Source organism: Macrotis lagotis, chromosome 6 (genome assembly GCF_037893015.1).
Source record: "Macrotis lagotis isolate mMagLag1 chromosome 6, bilby.v1.9.chrom.fasta, whole genome shotgun sequence".
Lineage (NCBI taxonomy): Eukaryota > Metazoa > Chordata > Mammalia > Peramelemorphia > Peramelidae > Macrotis > Macrotis lagotis.
The window spans coordinates 7,304,523-7,325,520 of NC_133663.1; the positions used below are offsets into that span (position 1 = coordinate 7,304,523).

A 20,998-nucleotide genomic window follows, 5' to 3' on the forward strand; every position below is an offset into this window, starting at 1 on the left:
CATATTAATACTCCAGTTTCCCCACATATGTTTGCTATTTGCCTGCACAAAAGTGACAACAAGATATTTTTATTTCTTTCATGAATCCATGGTTTAATTAACATGTATATTCTCTTTTCATTAGTATAGATCTTAACTCCCAGACCAATTGTAATCTCATGGAATTCTTCATTTTTTTAACCTTATTCTATGGAAAACCTATTCAAGATGCAAACATATATGTATATTATATATATATATGTATATAAAATATACCATATAATATATATATATATATATATAGTCAAATATACAAAGGATTTGTGGGATAGCTCACTTGGACTGTTCATTTGTTTTCTCATGCTTGCCCTTCTCTTTTTCCAGTCATATGATTTTATCTAACTCCTAAGTGCAAATTATCCCTCCTCTATGTAGAAAGTTATCTTTTTGTTTAATTTGCAGGAGAAAACTAATGACATTTTAAAAGGCAGAAGACCTCATTTAGATCAACCCTTTACTCAAGGATCTTACAGAAAGCAACACTTTTTTGGACCTAAAGTGACTGGCAGCTCTATTAAATGTCTATGGTTTGACCTGATCCAAGACTGAAGAGATTTCCCAGATTGGTCATCATTAGATCCTGCATTGTGCCATTCCCTGTCATCACGTAGAAATGAGTTACCTGGACATAATACAAGCTGGATGCAAATTTCTTATTGTAGGAAAAAGCTCTAGGGTTAATGATCTGTATTCCAATTTCTCCTAGTCATTTAAGCTCTCTGGGATTCATTTTCTTCTACAATTAAGGGACTGTGTTGGATAGCCTGAGGTCCTCCTTTCAACTTTAGAACCGTGACATTAATTTTTAGATGAACAAACACATGAAAGATTAAAGATTAAAGAAAGAAAAAGGGGAGAAGAACAGAAGGAGAGGAGAGGAGAGGAGAGGGAAGAACATGAATCTGAGTCACTGGAATTAGATTGAGGAGAGACCCAGAATCCAATCCCCCTCTTAATACTCATTGTCTCTGAACCTCATTTTGTTCATTTGTAAAACACAAATGAGAATATTTGGAAGACATATCTTAGAGGTTTGTAGACCTGCCTTGACTTGGATTGATTAACAATGAGTATACAGTTCTTAAGATTTGAAGTTTTCTACATAAATTCTAGCTATTATATTGTATTATGTTATATCTGTTTAGGCATATTGAATATACATATTTAATACAATATTAAATAGACACACATATAGACACCTCAACTCAAGAGAGAAAAATCATCAGCTCCCCAGTAAAATAAAGGGTGTAGCCAGAAGATCGCAAAAGTCCCTAGCAGTTCTAGGATCAGTACAATTTGCCAACAAAGCCTTGTTTTTCTCCCCCCATCACCTCAGGGTGAGAAGAAGGCTTTAATTGGGAGTTTGGGAATGTCTCTGAATTCCAAGCAAGTCTTTCCTACAGACATTTAGAAGCTAAAATCTTTAACTAACATGGCGCCTTCTCTTCTCACATTCCTTTTCCCTCCCCTTACAAACCAAGCAAAAAAAAAAAAAAAAATCATTACTCCCCCAGCTCTAGCACCAAATGCAGGGGATTCTGCTTATTTATGACCTAACCACAGGATTCTTGCAAATCCTGTGCTTTTGTCTTCCTTTCCCCCATGTCTGGAGAAATGTCTTCTTGTTCTGTTGATCATTCCCTGGATTTCCCTTAACTTCCAGTGTGTTTCGGGGTGGGGTGGGGTCAGGAGTTTGGGTGGAGAGGGAGTAGGCAATGACCACTGGACTAGGGAGCCCTCCTCACAATATCAATAGTCTGAAAGAAGATGTTTCAAGATAGCCCTGCATAATGATTTTTAAGGATTCCTTTTACCTTCCTTGACTTTTGTCTGCCTTCCACACTTTCTACAATCTCCTTAATTAGCATTCCCATCATCTTAATCTTTCAAGAGTTTTCAATGGAGTTATGATGAAAACATTCTAGGACAAGTCACTATCCTGATGTTATTATATATAAATATGTTAAATATATATGTATATATATATATATATATGTAATGTTCTAGTGATTATTTCATAAGTGATTGAAATGACTGAATAATGTGTTTTAACTGAAGAAAAATATGAAACTACAAACTCATCTCCTGAAGACATACTAAAAGAAATGAAAGATACTACAATATTTTTAATTACCTTCACTTAAGCCTTCAGAACTTACAAAATACTTTCTTCATAACACACTTGTGATGTATCAAGAATGTGCTTTATTCCGTACATTTAACAAATGGGGAATTTGAGTCTCTAAAATGATAAATGACTAGCAGTTACTTAGGTTGCTTCATTGGAGTATTTAGGGCGCAGAGTTACCTCAAATCTAAGTCTTTGGTCTATACGCCCAGTGTTTGGTCTATTTCTCAGGCTACCTCCTGATGGTAAGGCCAGTTTATCCAGAAATTTGGGTAGGTACTTCCCAACATCATCCATGACCTCAAGATGTGTCAGGGGACGAATTTATTCACTTTCCCAGGGAATTTCATAACTGGCCCTCTTAGTTTTAGGCTAAATATTCTAGAGACACTGATAACTCCCAGGTAAAATTGGTGATATGCCTCATACATAGGCATTCAGCATATTTCTTCAAGAAATGTCTTTAAGAAAGTCCTGATTTTTGGATTGGGATACCCAACATTCTTTTTCAAATACCCTTAAAAATAGTAAGTCTGTAGATAAAGTTCATTCTAACAGCAGCTTGGGTGAATGATGCCCATCTTACCCAAGGCTGATAGGGGGCTCCCCTTTCTTCTCTGCTCCCATGAAATCAATCCAGTTTCATGGCATTTTGACAAGCAAAATATCAAGAAGTCCCAGCTCTAATGTCTCTTGATGTTCTGACCATGCTCACTCCGTGGAAGGAGGTAATAATGCCTCTTGATCCCCTTTGCTCACTATGCTGATGGATTTAGCTGATTTCTCTCTCCCATGAATTTAATATTTAACTTCTCAGTGATCTGATCTTGATTTCTTCCAATGCTACATAAGCCTCAACAATGATAATGATGGAAACTGTCCTAGCATTCCCAAACACACTTTTTATTTTCTTAAAGATCTATATCCAATCATTCCCTTTCCTCCTCTCCGACTCATATATATTCAACCTAAAAAAGCCAAATCTGTGGGTTTGGGGGTTATAAATACTGCATGTGTGACCATGCATGAACAGTAACATGATGATATCTTGCTGAGGGTCAGACAGTCTCAGAAAAGATACAATGGACAACTTTGGCCTCATTTTTCCCCAGTGAATATACTTCAATCAATAGGGCATAGGGGCCATTTCATCACCAGATGTAGTTTGACATGGGGAGCCTAAATCATTTAGAAAAAAATCATCATTTATCAGAGTTTCAACATTTTGAGCAAACTAGTAATTCTGTTCCTCCCTGGAAAGAAAAAGAGGAATCTCAAATACTTGAGGACATATTCAGAAGGATAATCAGAGCTCCCTAGTCTGTCTCTTGCTCACTCACCTTTTCCCAGATCATATTTCTGGAACTCAGGTGTCCCGGCTGCAGCCCAAACAATGAGCCTTCCCTGACCGGCTGTGCCAACTTTGGCTTCCTCCCTCCCCTCAAACTGCCCCAGAATGTTTTATTTTGATGGAAGTGGCCCGGCCTGTCTGTCTGCCACCAAAGAGCATTTAGCATTTTTGTCTGAAACCCTGAACTCTTTCTCCAGCCTACCCCCCCCACCAAAAAAAAATCTGATTAATGTCAACACAGCTGCTCTATTCTGTGGAATGTAAACTAATCTTTTTGTGAGACCTCCCTCAACCCCAGGAGACTTCCTCCAAGTCCTTGAATTGGGGGGGGGGGATCCTCAAAGCCCTCCCTCCCAATCACCTTAAAGCCCAGTCTATTTAATGGATGTTACAAGGGCTTGGCTAGAATGTAGACACAAGGAGAGCTTTCTTTATCATGCCATGAACAAGAATCTCACTTTTGATTTCAATCAATATGCACGCATCCTTCCAGATTATCATTGTCCTGTGGAATTCCCCAGCTGCCTCCAGGTAACATAGGTGCTAGTCCCTTCTTCAGAATCAGTGAGAAGAGATGAGATCAGCTTTAAGGCTTTCACTAGTTTATACCAGATATCAATCTCAAACCTTGCTGCTTTCACAGGACTCCAGTATCCTGCTTATCAATCACACCATTCAGGGAATTGGTGTAACAGTTGCTGAGTCTGGCCTTTTGTGAAGCTCGGGCCCAAGAAATTCTGACTGGTCAGCCCATTCTCAGAAATTTAACTAGGTGCGTATATAGCAAAATTCACCCCAGGAAAATGGCAACAACAACATGCTTCTCCATATATGCGGATCGAATTATAAACTTCCCAGACTGAAAAAGTTTTCATTTGCCACATGGAGCCTTCCCCAAATTGAATTTCCAAATGCAATTTTGTACAGTTTTGACTTGGGTGACCAAGAGTCTTGAATGCTGTCTCTCTATCTAGCCAAGTCTATTCGCATTCCATAGATTGCATATCTATATCTATATCCATATCTATATCTAAGCTCACCTATGTAGTCAACTAAAAGAGCATCTCTAGGTTGTATGTCAAAGTCCCCAGCAGCCCCTTACCTCGCTGTACTGAGTCTGAGGATTGTTCTCCAGGTACAGCATGTTAGCAGGGAGGTTGATCAGCGCCGCTGTCCGCTCTTCTGGCTCCAGGATTTTGGCAACCCCCCCACCCCCTCTAAGACCCTCGATGCAGGATTCTCCTAGGAAGATAACAGGACTCAAGGCTTGCTCTCTCTTTCCCTGCATAATTTACGGTTTCCTTATATATACCCAACTATAGGCATGAAGGGGCGGGGCCGTTCACTTTACCTGTCCAATCCATCAAACTTCCACCTGGACTCCTTCACTCCAATGGAGTGAGGCCTCTCCCATCTCATTAAGTGGTTAGAATTCCTTATCACCAATCTTCCAAAAGGAAAAAAAAAGCAACAAGGAGAGAGAGAGAGCAAGATCCGTATAACTTTCTCTAGTTAGAGAGAGAGGGAGAGAGAGGAGAGAGAGAGAAAAAAGAAAGAAGTTAGGCAGAAGAGAGGAAGGAAGGAAAGGAAAGAAAGAGAGGGAGAGAGAGAGAGAGAAAGAGACACACAGAGAGGAAGAAGCAAAAAAGGAAGAAAGGAAGGATGGATGGATGAAGGAAGAAAGAAACAGAAGGAAAGAAAGAAGCAAGCAAGGAAGGGAGGAAAGAAGAGAGGAGGAAGGGAAGGGAGGAAGAGAGAAATGATGGGAGGAAGGAGACACACCATTAATCCAAAAATTAATATAAGGAATTTCTGAAAGTTAGGACAATTAAAGAGAGTAAACTAAGAAGAAAAATGAGGGGAGTGGGGGGGGAACACAGGTATCTGTGAAGTGAAGTTTTGAAGGAAATAGCCACACACAGGTTTTTTTTTTCCCTTGAAACAAAGGAAAAAGAAGATTTCCTGACTGGCTGCAACATCAGACTCCAGCCACCCTGCACTTTGGACAGCTGCCTGGTTTTCAGGGTTTGGGGAGACATTTGTCCTACAATTTCTCAGCTTCTGAAATACCCAGTCCTTGATTGCTATGGCTGCTGCTCCATCCTAGGCGATCTGAAGAACTGGGGTTGTGGTCATCCCAAAGCAGAAGCCTGAAGCCCATTACCTCCAACTGATCAGACAAGCTCAGAGCAAGCCAAGAAAGCAGCTGATGAAACAATGATTCTGAGTTGGGATTGATCTGTTCCCTCTCCAGGTCTGGGAGTCACCCAACAGAAGCCCCAAAGTGGACTCAACAATTTCTTTGACCAGCCCTTCCCTCTGGGATTCCAAATCCGGGTTTTCATAATGTTTCTCTGCCCCAGTGGAAAGCATTCTCTGCCCTGGGGTCAGCCATCCCAATGTGCTTGTTTGTGCCGAGGGAGACACAAACAAGATTGAAAAGATGAGTAGGAAGGCTGGGTCCTCCAAGGTAAGGGTTTGCTGGCTTTTGTCCTGTCCTACGCTTCCACAGGAACACAAGGATATTACCATGGAATCTGGCCCTGGGGTTTCAGTTGAGTAACCGATGACCAACTTCCCCCTGAGTTTCATTAAATTCTTTCCATTATCTCGAAGTGTTTCATGTAATTCTCTTAGATTTCTATCTCTGTCTCCACTTTCTCCCCTGGCCCCCTCACTGCCACCATGTTACATGGTCATAGGCACCCTATCTGTCCATGCTTGGAGGAAATCCACATGGTGCTTCTTGGAAGTCTGGTCTAGTGTTCTGGATCATTCAAATGCTTTCCCCAACCCACTGGGGAGGCAAGGCAGACCGGAAGACACTGACAGGAAGCTGTCCGTCCAGGTCTCCCTGTACACCTGAACCTATGGCCATAATCCTAGACTTGCCTTTCCTTGGCTTCCATTTTTTTCATCTGTCCAATTCCTCCTGCAGAAGACCTTGTGGCAATTGGGCAGGTACCCCAGTGACTTTGAATTAATGGATGAGCAAACTTGTCTAAAGCTAAACAGGAAGCCGAGGTAGGATTTGAACCCAGACCTAAAATTCCAGATCTCTTTAATTATGCAGAAAGTCTCTTTATTTTGTTGGTACAATTTATTTTCTAATTTGTAAGAATGCTCCTAATTATCCAAAAAATTTCTCAGGATCTCTGGAATTGCCCTTTGGTCAGGTAAGATTATGGATTTTAGATGAGGCTTCAGATCCTCCCCAGGGATTTAATGTATCCAGGTCAAATGCATATTACCCCAATCCACATATGAAAAATATAACTAAAAGGATTCCAAAATTAGAATCTGAAAGAATTGCCCTCAATAACAGAGAGCTGACATTTTTGCTCCAGGGTTGATCAAATACATTCGATATCATATTCACCATCCTAGGCAACTAGGTGAGATAATAAATTCTGGGAACAGGATTCCATTCTTGAGAAAAGAAAACTGAGAATAAGAAGCTGCCCCAGTGAAGATCAATCAAGGGGAACCTATCTGGCACCAGATAATCATTGAGTTTTGTTGCTGGGCACATCAGATGCCAAAGTAGAAGAGTAGTAGTCCCACTCCTCCAGTAACTGGGGCTAGGGTGAGGTAGACACTATCAAAAACATACACACACCATACAGAGAACCTCCAAAGCCTAGAGGAGGAGGTCCTAGTAGGGAAGGGGTGGAGACTGAACAAGAACATGATGTCCAGTGATCACTGTGTTACTTTTGGAGAACACTTGGGTCTCTAAGAGGTATGAGGAAGGAGAGGATGCCTTCTAAGCAGAGAAGGTCAGGCAGGGAGGGTGACTTGCTCAAGGCCACACAGAAAACACATGAAAGTCAGCCTCAGTCACCAAGTCAATCTTCTAACTTGGTGGTTTAACTGGGAACTACCTGGGTTGGAATTCAGCCTCCAGTGTTTATCAAGTGTGTGGAAATAGACTTATCACCCTGTTTCCCTGGGAGCCTTCAATTCCTTTTCTGTCCAATAGGGATAATCTGATAATGTATGTCAAGGGTCTTCAAGTGAGATAGAAATGACACCCCTGTAAGACTGTGGCCAAAACAGAATCTTGACAAAGGGTTCTTCTGTAGCCTAGACCAGAACTCTTGCCATTCTATGACTTTGGTATCTAGCTGCTCTTACAAACACTATTCCACCTCCCACCTTCTAGTCTTTGCCATGCACCATTGGTCCCCAGACCTAGAATAGTTTTGCTTCTCTTTCCCACCCTTTAGAATCATTAGTTTCTCTTGAGACAGCTCACACACCTCTGGCAGGAGGCCTGTGTTGGTCACACTCCAACTGCCAGTGTCTCCTTCCCCAAAGTACTGTTTAGGTGTTTTCGTTTTATTTTTGTGGGGTAGATGTCTTGTGCACACTTCTATCAATCAATCCAAAAGCATTTATTAAGTGTCTGTTAGACCCTAGGAAGCCCTGTGCTAGGCACTAGAGAACCAAGAATACAGAATGAAACGCTCTGATCTCAAGGAATTCCCAATGGAGGAAAAAGAGGAGTGCGGCATAAGTAGAAAAACTATACAAACCAGCTATGTCAACATAATAAATGTATGAAGATGCTATAATTGCTGTTCACAACTAGTATTTCATCTAATCTCCCAGGACAAGAGTCCTGGGAGGCACATACTCTTGTTATCTCCATTGCATAGTTGTGGAAACTGAGGCAGACATTAAATAAGGAGGAATTTAGTCTTAGTTCTTCCTGCCTTCAGACCTAGTGTTCTGCGAATTTGGAGAGTATGGGAGGCGGGAAAGTCCAGGGGAGGTTTCCTGCCAATGGTTTTTTGAGCTGCATCTTAAAAGAAGAGAAGACCTCTAGACCTAGTGGAAAGAGTAGTGGACTTAGACTCACCGTTTGCATCTCAAGTCCCTTGGACAACTCATGTCAACATGTCATGGGAGATGGTCAGCTCCAAGGACAAGACATGGAGTGACTTTTTTTTTTTTATAATTTAAGAGAAGGCCATACTGGTTGGATACGGAAGGGAGCGGTAGGTCCAAGAGAAATGTGGCCTGAGTGGGCTTGAAAATGAAATAAATGAATTTGTTTTGACCCAGAGCAGTTGTTATTAGCAGTGTGTGTGTGTGTGTGTGTGTGTGTGTGTGTGTGTGTGTGTGACAGAGTGGGAGGGAGGGAGGGGGGAGAGAGAGAGAGAGAGATCCTTTTGATAATCTGGCAAATCTCTGTACCTCTTCTCAAAATAATATTTTAAAATAATTCTACAGAAATGAGAAATTTCACCTAGAGAGAAGTGAAAACAAAAAGGCAATTTTTCTTCATCCAAAATGATAGACCACCTAAAGTTTTTTCTAGAAATCTTTTTGGAGTTAACCCCAGGTTAAAAAGCCCAGTCCGCAAAGGGAGAGAAGGTCAGAATTGAGGAAGAGCTTCTATTCACATGCTTAGACTTATGCTTCAGGGAAATGAATCTGGCAGAGTGTGAGGGTAGAGATTGACTCTCTGAAGCAATCTAACCAGTCTGATTGAAGTCAGACTCAAGATGCTAAGCCCAGATAGATTTATCGGGGAGAAGATATCCAGATGGTCACTACGTTTGACCAGGTTTGACCATATCTTCTTGAATCAAAGCCATTTCAGCTGGGGGCAGCAGGCAGTTTCTCCTGATTGGAGGAGGACCTTGGCCACACTGGAAAAAATTCATACAAAAGGAGGAGCTAGTTCAGCCTTATGGAAATTTTTGAAACTGGATAGAGAGCTTTAATAGAGCCGTGAGGTTTGAATGAGGGAGCAGAGAGAAAGCCAAGGCAGTGATTATCTCTGCCTTCCCAGACAGTGCCGGAAACATGGCAGCCACTTCTGTAACTTATGTACAATCCTCTCTTCTTTCACTGATCTAGGGAGGTGGGTAGTGAAGGAATGCTAAGGAGTCCTGTCTTACAGAGAGTAACTAGAGGCACCTATAGTTGACATGAGTTGTCTAAGGGACTTGAGATGCAAACGGTGAATCTAAGTCCACTACTCTTTCCACTAGATAATTATTCCATCTTACTCCTGAAATATGCCCATTATATGAAACACTATAAGTCAAATCATCAACCACAGACCTTTAGGGTAGGATGATTCATGATTTCCAGTTAGTCCTACACCCAGGAAGAGCTACAAATCACAAATCACAGAGTCCGGATATTTCCTTTTAAACTATCTCAGTGAACAGAGCACCAGCTCTGGAGTTAGAAAGACCTGAGTTTAAATCCAGTCTCAGACACTTGACTGTTACCAGCTGTGTGGCCTTGGGTAAGTCACTTAATCTTGATTGCCTCGCATCCTGGGCCACTGCCAGTGGTCCGGATTCATATCTGGCACTGGACCCAGATGACTCTGTAGGAGAAAGTGAGCCAGGTGACTTAGCACAGCCCCCCTCACTCCAATCCAATTCCTGTGCTTGTCATGGCATCACCTCCTTGAAATCATAGTCTTCTTTGAGAACGAAGATCAATAATTATCATCATCATCTCAGTGTTGCTACCAAAATGACTCAAGGTCAGTCACAGAAAAGAACTTTTATTTGTTAAGGCTTAAAGTGTCCTCCACGGATGTCACTTAGTGGTGTGAAGGCCGTCATATTGGTGAAGTCAAGGAGAGGGAGGGTGCTAGAAGCTCCTTCCACAGTGGAAAAGGTCCAGTTGAGCTAGAACCCAAAGACCAACTAAATGTCAGTCATCCACAGGCTTCTCCAGTCAGGATCAGAGAGAGGCTAGGTGATGCTTTTCTTTTTGAAAGAATGAATGAAAAAAAGCATCATTATTTAATAATTAAGGATAAAATGCTAGGGAAGTAGAGAAAAGTAAGACAGTCTAGGTTCCCAAGGAGCTAATACTCTAAAGGGAGAGAAGATAGAGATAAAAGGTTTCAGCCACAAGTCATATTGATTCTCTCTGAAGTCTGGAAGGATTTGTGTTGTGGCTGTTGTCATTTGTGACCCATTTGTGATTTTCTTGGCAAAGATACTGTATTAGTTTGCTATTTCCTTCTTCATTTTTTAATAGATGAGGAAACTGAGGCAAACAGGATTAAGTGACTTGCCCAAGATCACACAACTAATAGGTGTCTGAGACCACATTTGAACTCAGGAAGATGAGTCTTTCTGATTGTACTCAGCACTTTCTCCCCTGTACCACTTAAGTGCCCTTGCATAAGCCCCTGGAAGCCAGTCTTAAAAATAGATGAGGAAGTTAATCACATCCAGTCATATTGATATCCCTTCATTATTTGATACTGAGAGAAATCTATTCTGGTAGCCAGAGTTGTAACTGGGGCAGAGCAGTTGGGACCTTGGCTCAGGGTACTGGAATGTATAAAACACCACTGGGGATGTGCATCTTCCCTTAGCTACCCCATTCCTGATGAACTCCTCCCCAATCATTTCTGCCTGTAGCAACTGTGGTCTTGTTCTGAAAACCTTCCCTTCCTCTAAATTCCCTCTTCCTCTTCTTCCTCTTCCTCTCCACTTCAGCTCTCCTTCTTCACCAGGAGCTAGCTCTTCAGTAGTCTTCTTGATTTCCAGGGCGTGATTCTATCCCTGGCATCTGTACCCTCGATGAGTTCCTCACTCTCCTCTAACCCCATGTCCTAGATTCAACACTACACAATAATCTGTTACTTGCTTACTCTATCAAAAAGTCATTCTGACTCCTTCCAGGACTGAGTGATCCCTTCCAGAAAATGTGTTACCTAATCCTTCTTGTTTCACACTTGTCCACAGCAAGGTTAGCTGCCTAGGTGGGCCTCCCCGGTCTCATTCTGACCCACCAATGAAATCTAAGTTTTAGGTAGATGAAGATGTTTCCATTGTGGGCTGAGCAAAGCGCATCAGAACGATGAAGAAAAGCCCCCTAACTGAGCATTCTTCAATTCACATGCTAGTTTTGTGACCTTGAGTGAGTCAGTGACCCTCTGGGAGTCTTAGCTTTCTCAAAACTGGAGGTTCTCAAAGTCCTTGGCAGAGAGAATATTTCATACCCAGAATTTAGGCAGAAGAGCTGGAAGGGGAATTGCCCAACACTCGTCTGACTGGACTCACTTCTATTCAACAACAGCAGGATCAATGAACATTTTCATGGGACTTTAGTCTGCTAAGTGCTTTGGGATCTATTTTCTGATTTAAACCTTACAAGGTAGAGGCTATAGATTTTTACATTTGAGGGGATAAAAACTCAGTGTTAGAGTCTGTGGTCACACAACCAGTGAGTGTGGGGTGGGGGAGCTGAACCCAGAACTTTCACAAAGAAGAAGGGAGTGTAACATATTAAATTTCACCAGAGTAAAGACCTGGGAGAAGCAGAGATTGGGAGCAAGTATCACTGAGTCCATCCTACTGTATTTCATAAATTTGGAATCTGAAGCCCAGGGGATTAAGTGACTTGTCCAAGGTCATAAAGTCAGTGACAGACCCAGTCTTTGATTATAGAATTTCCAGTCCAATTGTCCTTTCTCTTGCCCATGTAGTCAATGGGCAAACATCCCTGGCAGAAGATGAAGAAATAAGATAAAGAAATCAACAGTGTCCCCTAATTCTTGGTCCAGGTACACTCTCCACAAGGGGTATCCCCACAAGTCTCTGTCTTGGGCCCCCTTCTCTTCTCCCTTAACACCATTTATTTGGTGATCTTATCACGTGGATTCAATGACCATTTCTATGCTGATGATTCCCAAATTGTTCTATCCAGCCCTAATCCCTTTTGACCTCCGATCTCTTATCTCGAACTTTTATTGCAGCTGGGTATCCTACAGACCTCTTAAACTCCAGATGTTCAAAAAGGAACTCATTATTTCTCCTGAAAGCCACCCTGCTTCCTAACTTGCCTATAACTTTTAAGGGCCCCCATCTTCTTTCCAGATTCCCAGGTTTGTATAACCTAGGTATCGTCCTTGACTCCTCAGTCTCCCGCTTACTGCTCCTCCCCATCCAATCTGTCAATTTTATATTCATAAGGATTCTTGCATATTCTTTCTTCTCTCCTTTAACAACCATCATCATCCTGAGTCTGATTCTAATCACCTTGTGTCTCCATTATTCCAACAACCTATTGGGTGGGTTGCCTGCCTTGGGTGTCCTCACTCCTGTCCATCCTCCACTGAGTAGCCAGTCATTTTCCTAAAACTGAGATCAGATCATGGCAATAACACACACGTTCTGCTCCCACTTTGGATTTAATATTCCTAGACTCTGGAGCATGATGATTTCCTCCATGAAGCCACAAATGATCTTGTTAAAGTCATAAAGCATTTTCACAGAATTAGTGTTCCCTAAGGTCACTGGGCATTTATGAAAAGACAATGATGGAGGCAACCATCTCCAGGGATGCCTTGCTCTCTATACAAATGCTTATCTGTGGATCTCAAAGCTTTACCAAGACACATTAATTTTCTTAACAACTAGGTGAGCTAAGTGAGCATTTATATCCATTTTACAGATAAACTGATGGAGAGATGTTAAAAGACTTGCCCAGAGCTATAAGCTCTCATGGCAGAAGTCTCAGAGCTTTGAACTCCTCAATTTTGGATCTGTGTCCCAATACAATATTAAAGTCTTTTCAGCTGGGGCCAGAGATGTGGACCTTGGAGAAAGTTTGTAAGACTCAATCTAATCTCCTCATTTTACTTATGAGGAAACTGAGTTTAAATTATATGCTTTGCTGAAGATCACATATAGAAGGAGTAAGTGTTGAAGCTAAGAGCTCTAGCTCTCAAACCCAACTCTCATCTTTCTGTCTTTCTCCAGGTCCATAATGCATTATGTTTAAAGTTATGAGTTATCTCTATTCCTCATAGCCCCAAGAAGAAAACCAATTGTCTTTCTGAGGCAAGTAGGGATAGGATATTATTTCTAAATATAACACTCTAACTGTAAGAAATAGGGAAGTAGGGGTGGCTAGGTGGCGCAGTGGATAGGGCACCAACTTTGGAGTCAGGAGTAACTGAGTTCCAATCCGGTCTCAGACACTATAATTATCTAGCTGTGTGGCCTTGGGCAAGCCACTTAACCCCATTGCATGGCAAAAAAAAAAAAAAAAAAAACTTAGGGAAGTAGAAAAAAGGAAGGTTGGGGATGATATTTCTTTATCTACAACTTAGCAGTTCTTTTACCAATTAACTGTTGGTGTTGGAGGTGAATAAACTGAGTCCTGGTAGAGAACAGGATACTTGCCTAGAAGTACCTAGACAAGTCATTGAAACTTCATGGATCTTCATTTCTACCTTTGTACCTTAAGAGTGTTGGACTAGGTGGTGGTCTCTTAGATCCCTTTAAGAACTAGAACAATGACTCCAAACTTGTGGTGCTTTCTCTACCACGGAATTGTGGGTAGAGGTTCAGAGTTCTATACAAATGCAAATAAAAAAGTGACAATAATTTCTCTCCTTGGCTTAGATTTTACTGAGGGCTTCAAAATCAGATTCTGATAGTTACTAGCTGGGTGGTCAAATCCCAATCAGATCAACTCTCTTTGACTTGCCAATGCAGACTGGAGAGAGGACAAAGACTGTTTTCTGGTGGGTTCTTCCAGAAAGCTGAGGTGTCGGACATCAGGATTTAGGCCAATTGAGTGGAGGAGGGCAGAGATTCAGAAGAAGGAATGGTGGAACCAGGAGGAAGGGGCAGAAGCCAAAAATAGTCACCAAAACTTGACTTAGCTTCCTAGCAAAAAGTGATCTTTCAAATATAGTTTGAGTCCTGTACCTTCCCCTCATTGAGCCCTTTGGTACATCATTCAGAAAACAATTTTATTGGAGTAGATGTGAAAGAACATTGAGCAATAGACCGGCCTCTATTCCATTGCTGTCAAGACATCAGCTTCATGGAATCACAGACCTACAGAAATGGGAGGGACTTTGGAGGCCACCAAGAAAACTTCCTTCATTTTGTCAATGAGAAATGAACAACAGTGAGAGTGGTCTCCAGGATTCAACTTGGTGACCCGCAGTTATGGGCAGCTCACTACCTTTCTTGGTAGCCCATTTCAGTTTTCAATAGTTCTTCTTGTTAAGAATGTTTATCCTGAAGTGGAATCCAAATAAACTTTTTTAGGACTTCCACCTGTGGTTCTTCTGCCTTCTGGGATCAAGGAGAAGAAATATGAATTTCTTTTGCATGACTTCAGTTACTTAGAGGATGGGATGCTTGCATGTGCCCCTTAAGCCTCCTCTTCTCTGGGCTAAATAGTCCCAGTTTGTTGAGTTAATCCCCTGAATGGTTTGATATCGAGCCCTCTTCATTATTTTGGTCACTTTCCTTGGGATGCTTTTTTCCCCCTGTCAATGGTCTTTGCAAAATGTGACACCCACAAGTGAGTGCCATGCTTTGATGTAGCTTAAACAGGATACAGGACAACAGAGATATCACTCCCCTAATTCTGGCCACTGAATTTCTTTCAACAATAAATTTAAGATTCATAATAGGCTTCATTTCAACAGGCATTTCCTGTTTAAAAAAATCTACTATAATCTCCATGTAAAAACAAGAGAAGAGAGAAAAATGAACCCTTTTACCCCAAGCTAACTATCCCAAATCCATAATAACGAACAGTCAAATAGGAAACTTGCCAGCCTGACAATCTAGCTATGGCAAAAACAGGATTTGGAGATTGCAGATCTCATGTGAAAGTGAAGAAATATGGGGACTTTCCAACTTGTTGCAAGACAAGTTCAATTAAGCATTTTAAAAGCCATCTATTATTAAGCTAATGGAAGATCAACCGAAGACAATCAACTTTCAAAGCCCTGATCTTTCTGAGGTTGAAAGTTTCCTTCTATTTCCAACCTCACCCCAATTCTCAGTTAAATTGACTTTGTATTTGCAGGAAGGGCAATGTCTGTCAACTTGGTCTATCGAATGAATTTCTTTTTTCTCTTTTTGGTGGATTTCTCTAAAGATGAAGGGTATGGGTAATTTATATGCAATTGTTTATATGCAGTTTCAGCAAATTTTTTGTAAGCACCTTCTGTGTACAATGGATGAAGCCAGAGGCTGCAAAGATGACTATGGCACCACATCTCTTAATCAAGGATTTTGCAAGCCCAATAAGATTCCAGTTGGGTTGGGTTTTCTTTTCTCTAAGAGTCTTGCCTTTTTGGTTTCTTGTAATAATGTGACTCAGGTGATCTCAGTTTCAGAGGCCTGGTTTGGAACTCAGAGAGAAGGGTTGTAGTGAGGCATGGGGTCTTCGAAAAGGAACAGCTGAGTCACTTTCTAAGATGCCTATATGGTGGTATTTTGGCAGATTCTGTGCTGTATATCCTGGTTCCCAAAAAGTGGGAATGGAAGGAGCCTTGGGTGAAGTATTGGGTCCTATTATAATCCCAAAATAAACTCCAAGGATGGAGCCAAAGATGGCCCCTGCCAGCTCCATCTGAGTAGGAATTATTGTATGCTTTATCAGTACCTGGAATATTTGTTGTTGTTGCTGTCATTCAGTCATGTCCAACTCTTTGGGACCTGATTTGGGATTTTCTTGGCAGAGATATGAGAGTAGCCTGCCATTTCCTTCTTTAGCCCATTTTACAGATGAGGTAACTGAGGCAAACAAGATGAAATGACTTACTCAAGGTCATGCAGTCTGTAAATATCTGAGTGCAAATATCAGGCCATCCTGACTCCATGTCCAGCAATCTGTCCACTGGACCATCTTACTGCCTGTGTATTATAGAACTGATGCTTAATAAATGCTTGGTAATTGATTAAGGTGGGGAATTTGAACCCAGACCAACCAATTCCAAGCCTTGTCAATTATTCACTACACATCATGCTTGATTGATTTAGTGGAAGGGGGGAAGTGGGCATCACTGACAATTGGCCCTCGTAGACCACCATCACCAATAATAAACAGTCAAGATTACAAAACATTTTACATATATAATCTCATTTAATTTTTACAACAACCTTGTAAGACAGATGTTATCATCCCAATTTCACAGCTAAAGAGATTGAGGCTGAGATTAAATGACCTACCCAGTTTATTCAACTCCCATCTGATGCAGCATTCAAATTCAGCTCTAACATTTCTAGTTAGACCTCTCTTCATTAGACCTGGGAGATTTTAAAATTCAGAAGGGGTTTATGGACAGCTTTCAGGGGAGCCATGACCTTGTGTGGGGAAAAGTGTTCCACTCTTTTCACTACTCTTATGATTCCTTTGAAATCCTTTGTATTTTATTTTATACATTTAAAACCTTCTGATGAGTGGGCCCATAGGCTTCACCTGACTGCCAAAGGATTCCATGATACATACACACACACACACACACAAAAGATCTTGCTCTAGGCCACCTTGCTGCTTCTATCTCATCTCTTTAGAGTCTCAGGACAAACCATGGCTGAAACTGTTTTGATTATTCTCAATGAACAAAGGAGAGAACTGAGGTTCTTACTCAGTTTCCCCAGTGATATCTAATTTGGAAATATCTGAGGACTTAACTGTTAAGTTGGGGTCTATCTGGGTTGGTGAAAGGGGTTTCCCTACCTGAAATCACTTAGAGCAAGTGGAGGGTGAGACTTAGACTATACTTTGGAACATAAATTTGGTGACTCTTAGGAGAATGAGAAGGGAGAGGCCATTGTAGGAGTTCAGGCACGAGGTGAGCAGGGCCTTCTTTCACCAGGGTGGTGGCCATGTGAGTGGAAAGAAGGGGATGGTTTGGGGTGATGTTATGGGGATAGAATCTAGAAGACTCAGCAGCTGATTGGATGGAGGATATGAGGGCGAGGGAAGAGGATGACTTCGATGATAGATGTCTCAAAAGAACATTCCTTCCCTCCTGAGAAAAGTACAATTCTCCTCCATGCCCATAGCTGTCTATACAATAGCAATTTGTTTTCCGCCCTCAGCAGAGGGACAATTTATTCTCAGCCTCTGCAAGCTGACTTTTCTAATCCAAAAGGATGCAGACTTTGGTCAGACTCAACTTTTTTAATCTTTGAAATCTGGCCCCTTCTTTTCCCAGCCACCATGCTTCCCGTTCCACAGTAGTGACGAGAAGATGGGTGGGGACAGCCCCACCGTGTCCGTAGGCTACTTTTGGAAGCAACCCAGTCTTCTTACATAAATCCTCTCCACCCCTTTCCTCCCTCAACCCCCCCTTTCCCAAAAATCCCAAGGCAAAATAGAGTGGAGGAACTTTCATGCTGGAGCCCTGGCCTGGATCCAGTGAGAAATTACCCTGTACCTCCTTTTAAGACAGACTTTCAATCTGATTCTACATTCTTCTCCCCTCTCTGGGATCAGTAAATTCTAAGGTTTACTAATCACCAGCCAAAGATGACAAGTTGGAGGGGAGGCCTGGGTTACCAAGAGGTTTCCATGAGCCCTTGGAGAGAACCAAGGGCAGAAGAGAGAAGGGCCTCACTCCATGGCTTGTGCAAATGGACAGCCCACTCCTTCCACATCTGTATTTTGGCCACTATGATGTTCTCCAGAGGGCAGAGTTGATGAGTCTTCACTCTCTGCCACTGTCATGTCCTAGAGTGATCTGGTCCCTAGATTGTGGTTTCTCCTATAGTAAAGTAATGTTAGCCTTTCCCTACCAGCATTCTCTAGGTCGGGTGACAGCCCTCCAGTCCTGTCCTTTGACAAAGACACCCTTTCCTAAAATCCTAACACTTCATTTTATTTTTAGGTGGTGGGTTAGGGAGTTGGGCAAGTTCTTCTTTTGGTTGAAAAATCTTGACAAAAAACTGGAGGCGGCACCAAGGTGAGAGCAAGAAGACAGCGACAGTTTGTCAGGGATGGGCTCAAGTGGAAAGCAGAAACACCTAACTGTTTGGCAGAGTCCTTCCATCCCTTGCCAGACACTAGGATTGAGGACACAGGTGGGGCAGGCAAATCATGGCAGTCTTGCCAAGGGCTTCGTGGCCCATTTTGAGCATGATAGAAATTCCTGCCCCAGTCACTTCAGAAGCAAGTCTGAGGTGACCCTTTCCTCCCAGCCCTTGGTCAGGAAAAAAGATATAGTCCAATCAATCCAATGACTGTTCAGTACTTGCTGGGCACCAACTTCTGGAGACATAAGAACAGAAAGCAGTCTCTTTCCCTCAAAGGCCTACATTCTGCCTGGGATGAAAGGCATGGACTTAGAAAACTTGGGTATTTTGATTCACGATTTTCAAAGCTATAATTATGTAAAATGTGTTCATTGGTTCCAGCCCAATGGAAAAATGCAGCATGCATCTGAATAATATGACCACTTCAAGGGATTCCTCATTGGCACTAATCAGGACCTAGCTGTATAAAGCAAAGCCAAATTCATCTCCAGTTGAGAGGTGGTTAGGAAACAGCATGGTGGAGGGAAAGGTCTTCTGAGGACTTAACTTCAAATCTAACACCTGACTTTTTCTACCTAGTGACCTTGGGAAAAACAATCTTTTTTTTTTAATCTAATGTTTTCCTCCTAGGGTCTTAATTCTTTCATTTGGGTGACCTGACGGGGTGTGAGGTTCCTTCTAGCACTGGACCGGTTATCTTGCTATTTCAATAATGCTTACTAGCACTCCTTTGAGGAAGGATATTCTTAGGTGTCCCTATGCTTCTGGCCCCCCAAAACTCAGAGCTGACCCCCAAAGACAATAATCAACATAGGGAACTCCTAGGGCCAGGTTTGGACTTAGGAACATCATTCAGTCCTAAGAAGCCTCAGTGTGGGATAAAATGGGGCAAATGGTGGTGGATAGTGCTCTATTCTCCAGGAGAGTACCCTATCCTGAATGTGCAAGCACAGTGGGGAGGTCTGCCACTACTTGGGATAGGCCCAACCCATGCTTAGGGAGCCTACTGTTGCTCTGCTTGTTGGTCTATGGTTTAGTTGGAGTTGTTCTGTGTGTGTGTGTGTGTGTGTGTGTGTGTGTGTGTGTTTATATGTTTGCTTGCCTAGGATTACATTTGACAAGGGGGGAGGAAGGGAGCTGGTCTACCCACAAACTTCACCAAGAGATACACTTTCCCCTTCAGCTGGGGGGGGGGGTGTTGTTCTCCCCAGGAAGGCTGCTACTGTTCCAGACACAATGACCTGACTCCAGGCCAGCTTCCCAAGCCTGATTCATAGCCTGATTAAAGAGTGGTGCAACCAAGGAGGCGGGCCCAGGGAAGAAGGTAGCTCAGCCAGAACTTCTGGCCCATGGAGGCCTCGGGTTTGATTTTGTAAGACAGCATTATCTGCAGAGATCATTCAACTTCCAGCCCAGAAGAGGCCTTCACCAAGGGGGAAATAGTTCCTGAGCCAAGCCCCAGGTCTCTGGAGTCTAGGGGATCCCTTTAGAGCCCCACCCTGGGGTTGAGCATGTGTCTTTCAGTGCTCAGGGAAAGTCAGAAGGAATGGAATTCTCATGGACTTGTGTCAAGTTGTAGGGGATTCCATACTTGAATGGGAGAACATGAGGGCTCAAAGTCCATCTTACTCCAAGTCAGAGAGAAAATAAGCAACCCAGAAAAATGAATGCAATCAGCACCTGTTCTCACCTTGTTCCTCCAAGTACCCAAACAAAAAGGCAAAGGAGTCCCTGGGGTCTATCCCAGCATTGCATCCCACCTTTCCTATGACACATTTCAGAACTGTTTCTGGTGGGGCCTGTCAGGGATTCCATGGACAATGAATGGTAAACCAGACTAGCGGGCAGGGAAGGGATCTGGTTAATCTCAGACTCAGGGGGCCAGATAATTAGCATTCTCCCAAGGACAGATTTCCTTCCTCCCCTGCTCTTTAACACCCACTGCAATTAGAGGAAAAGATGGGTTATCTATGGCTACAGAAAGGAAATATGGCGGAATAAAGAGAGGTTGAATGCAGCTCAGATCCAGGGTCAAGATCTCATCAGGGGTCACATACTTAGCTTAGCCATGTGGTCTTGAGGAAGTCACTGCACTCAAGATTCAGTTCTCTTGTGTATAATGGAGCGTTATTTGACCACATCTTTGTCATGACTATCCATTAACATTTAGGATTCTCAGTCACCTTCCTCCTGTCCCACAGACCCTCCAAATTATGAACTCTGCAGTCTGAAGAACAGTTCAAATTACATCTTGGACACATCACCTGTGGGATCTCAGGCCAGTCACCACATCCTGTTTCTTTGATTCTTTGCTTGAGAAGGAAGAGAGTTGACTAGGAGAGCCCTTTCATATGACCTCCTCTGAACCTCTGACCCAGGACCTATCAGCCACAGCATCTTTCTGTGTCCCTGAGCAGGACTCTGCCTCAACCCCCCTTAGTTTGATGCCCTCAAAGGCCTGTATAGCAAGCCCAATTCATTCCAACTCAGTCCAACTCATCCACCATTTTCCTTTGACTTCTTCTCAAGCCGGGCCTTACATACTTTGACTTATCAATTGTGAACAGTTATCCATTTCTTTCATCTGCCCTCACAAGGGAGCTTCAAATGGTTCTTTACTTCCCAGTCTCCTGGACCAGGTCTCAGGGCATCCTCCTAGTAATGCTTCCTGCAAGTCCAAAGCTAGAAACC

General features: G+C 42.5%; 1 protein-coding gene across 5 annotated transcripts in view; it reads right to left on the bottom strand.

Annotated features, from left to right (window-relative positions):
• TP63 (tumor protein p63) overlaps nucleotides 1-20,998 on the bottom strand; it is a 226,886-nt gene that overhangs the window by 98,161 nt on the left and 107,727 nt on the right. The window contains exon 1 of one of the 5 annotated variants that reach the window (XM_074190652.1): nucleotides 4,621-4,821. The exons of the other annotated variants lie outside the window; for them this stretch is intronic. Coding sequence (XP_074046753.1) covers nucleotides 4,621-4,806 — 186 coding nt within the window. The 5' untranslated portion in view covers nucleotides 4,807-4,821. Of the gene's footprint in view, nucleotides 1-4,620; nucleotides 4,822-20,998 lie in introns of those variants that run through there. 5 annotated transcript variants of the gene reach the window in all.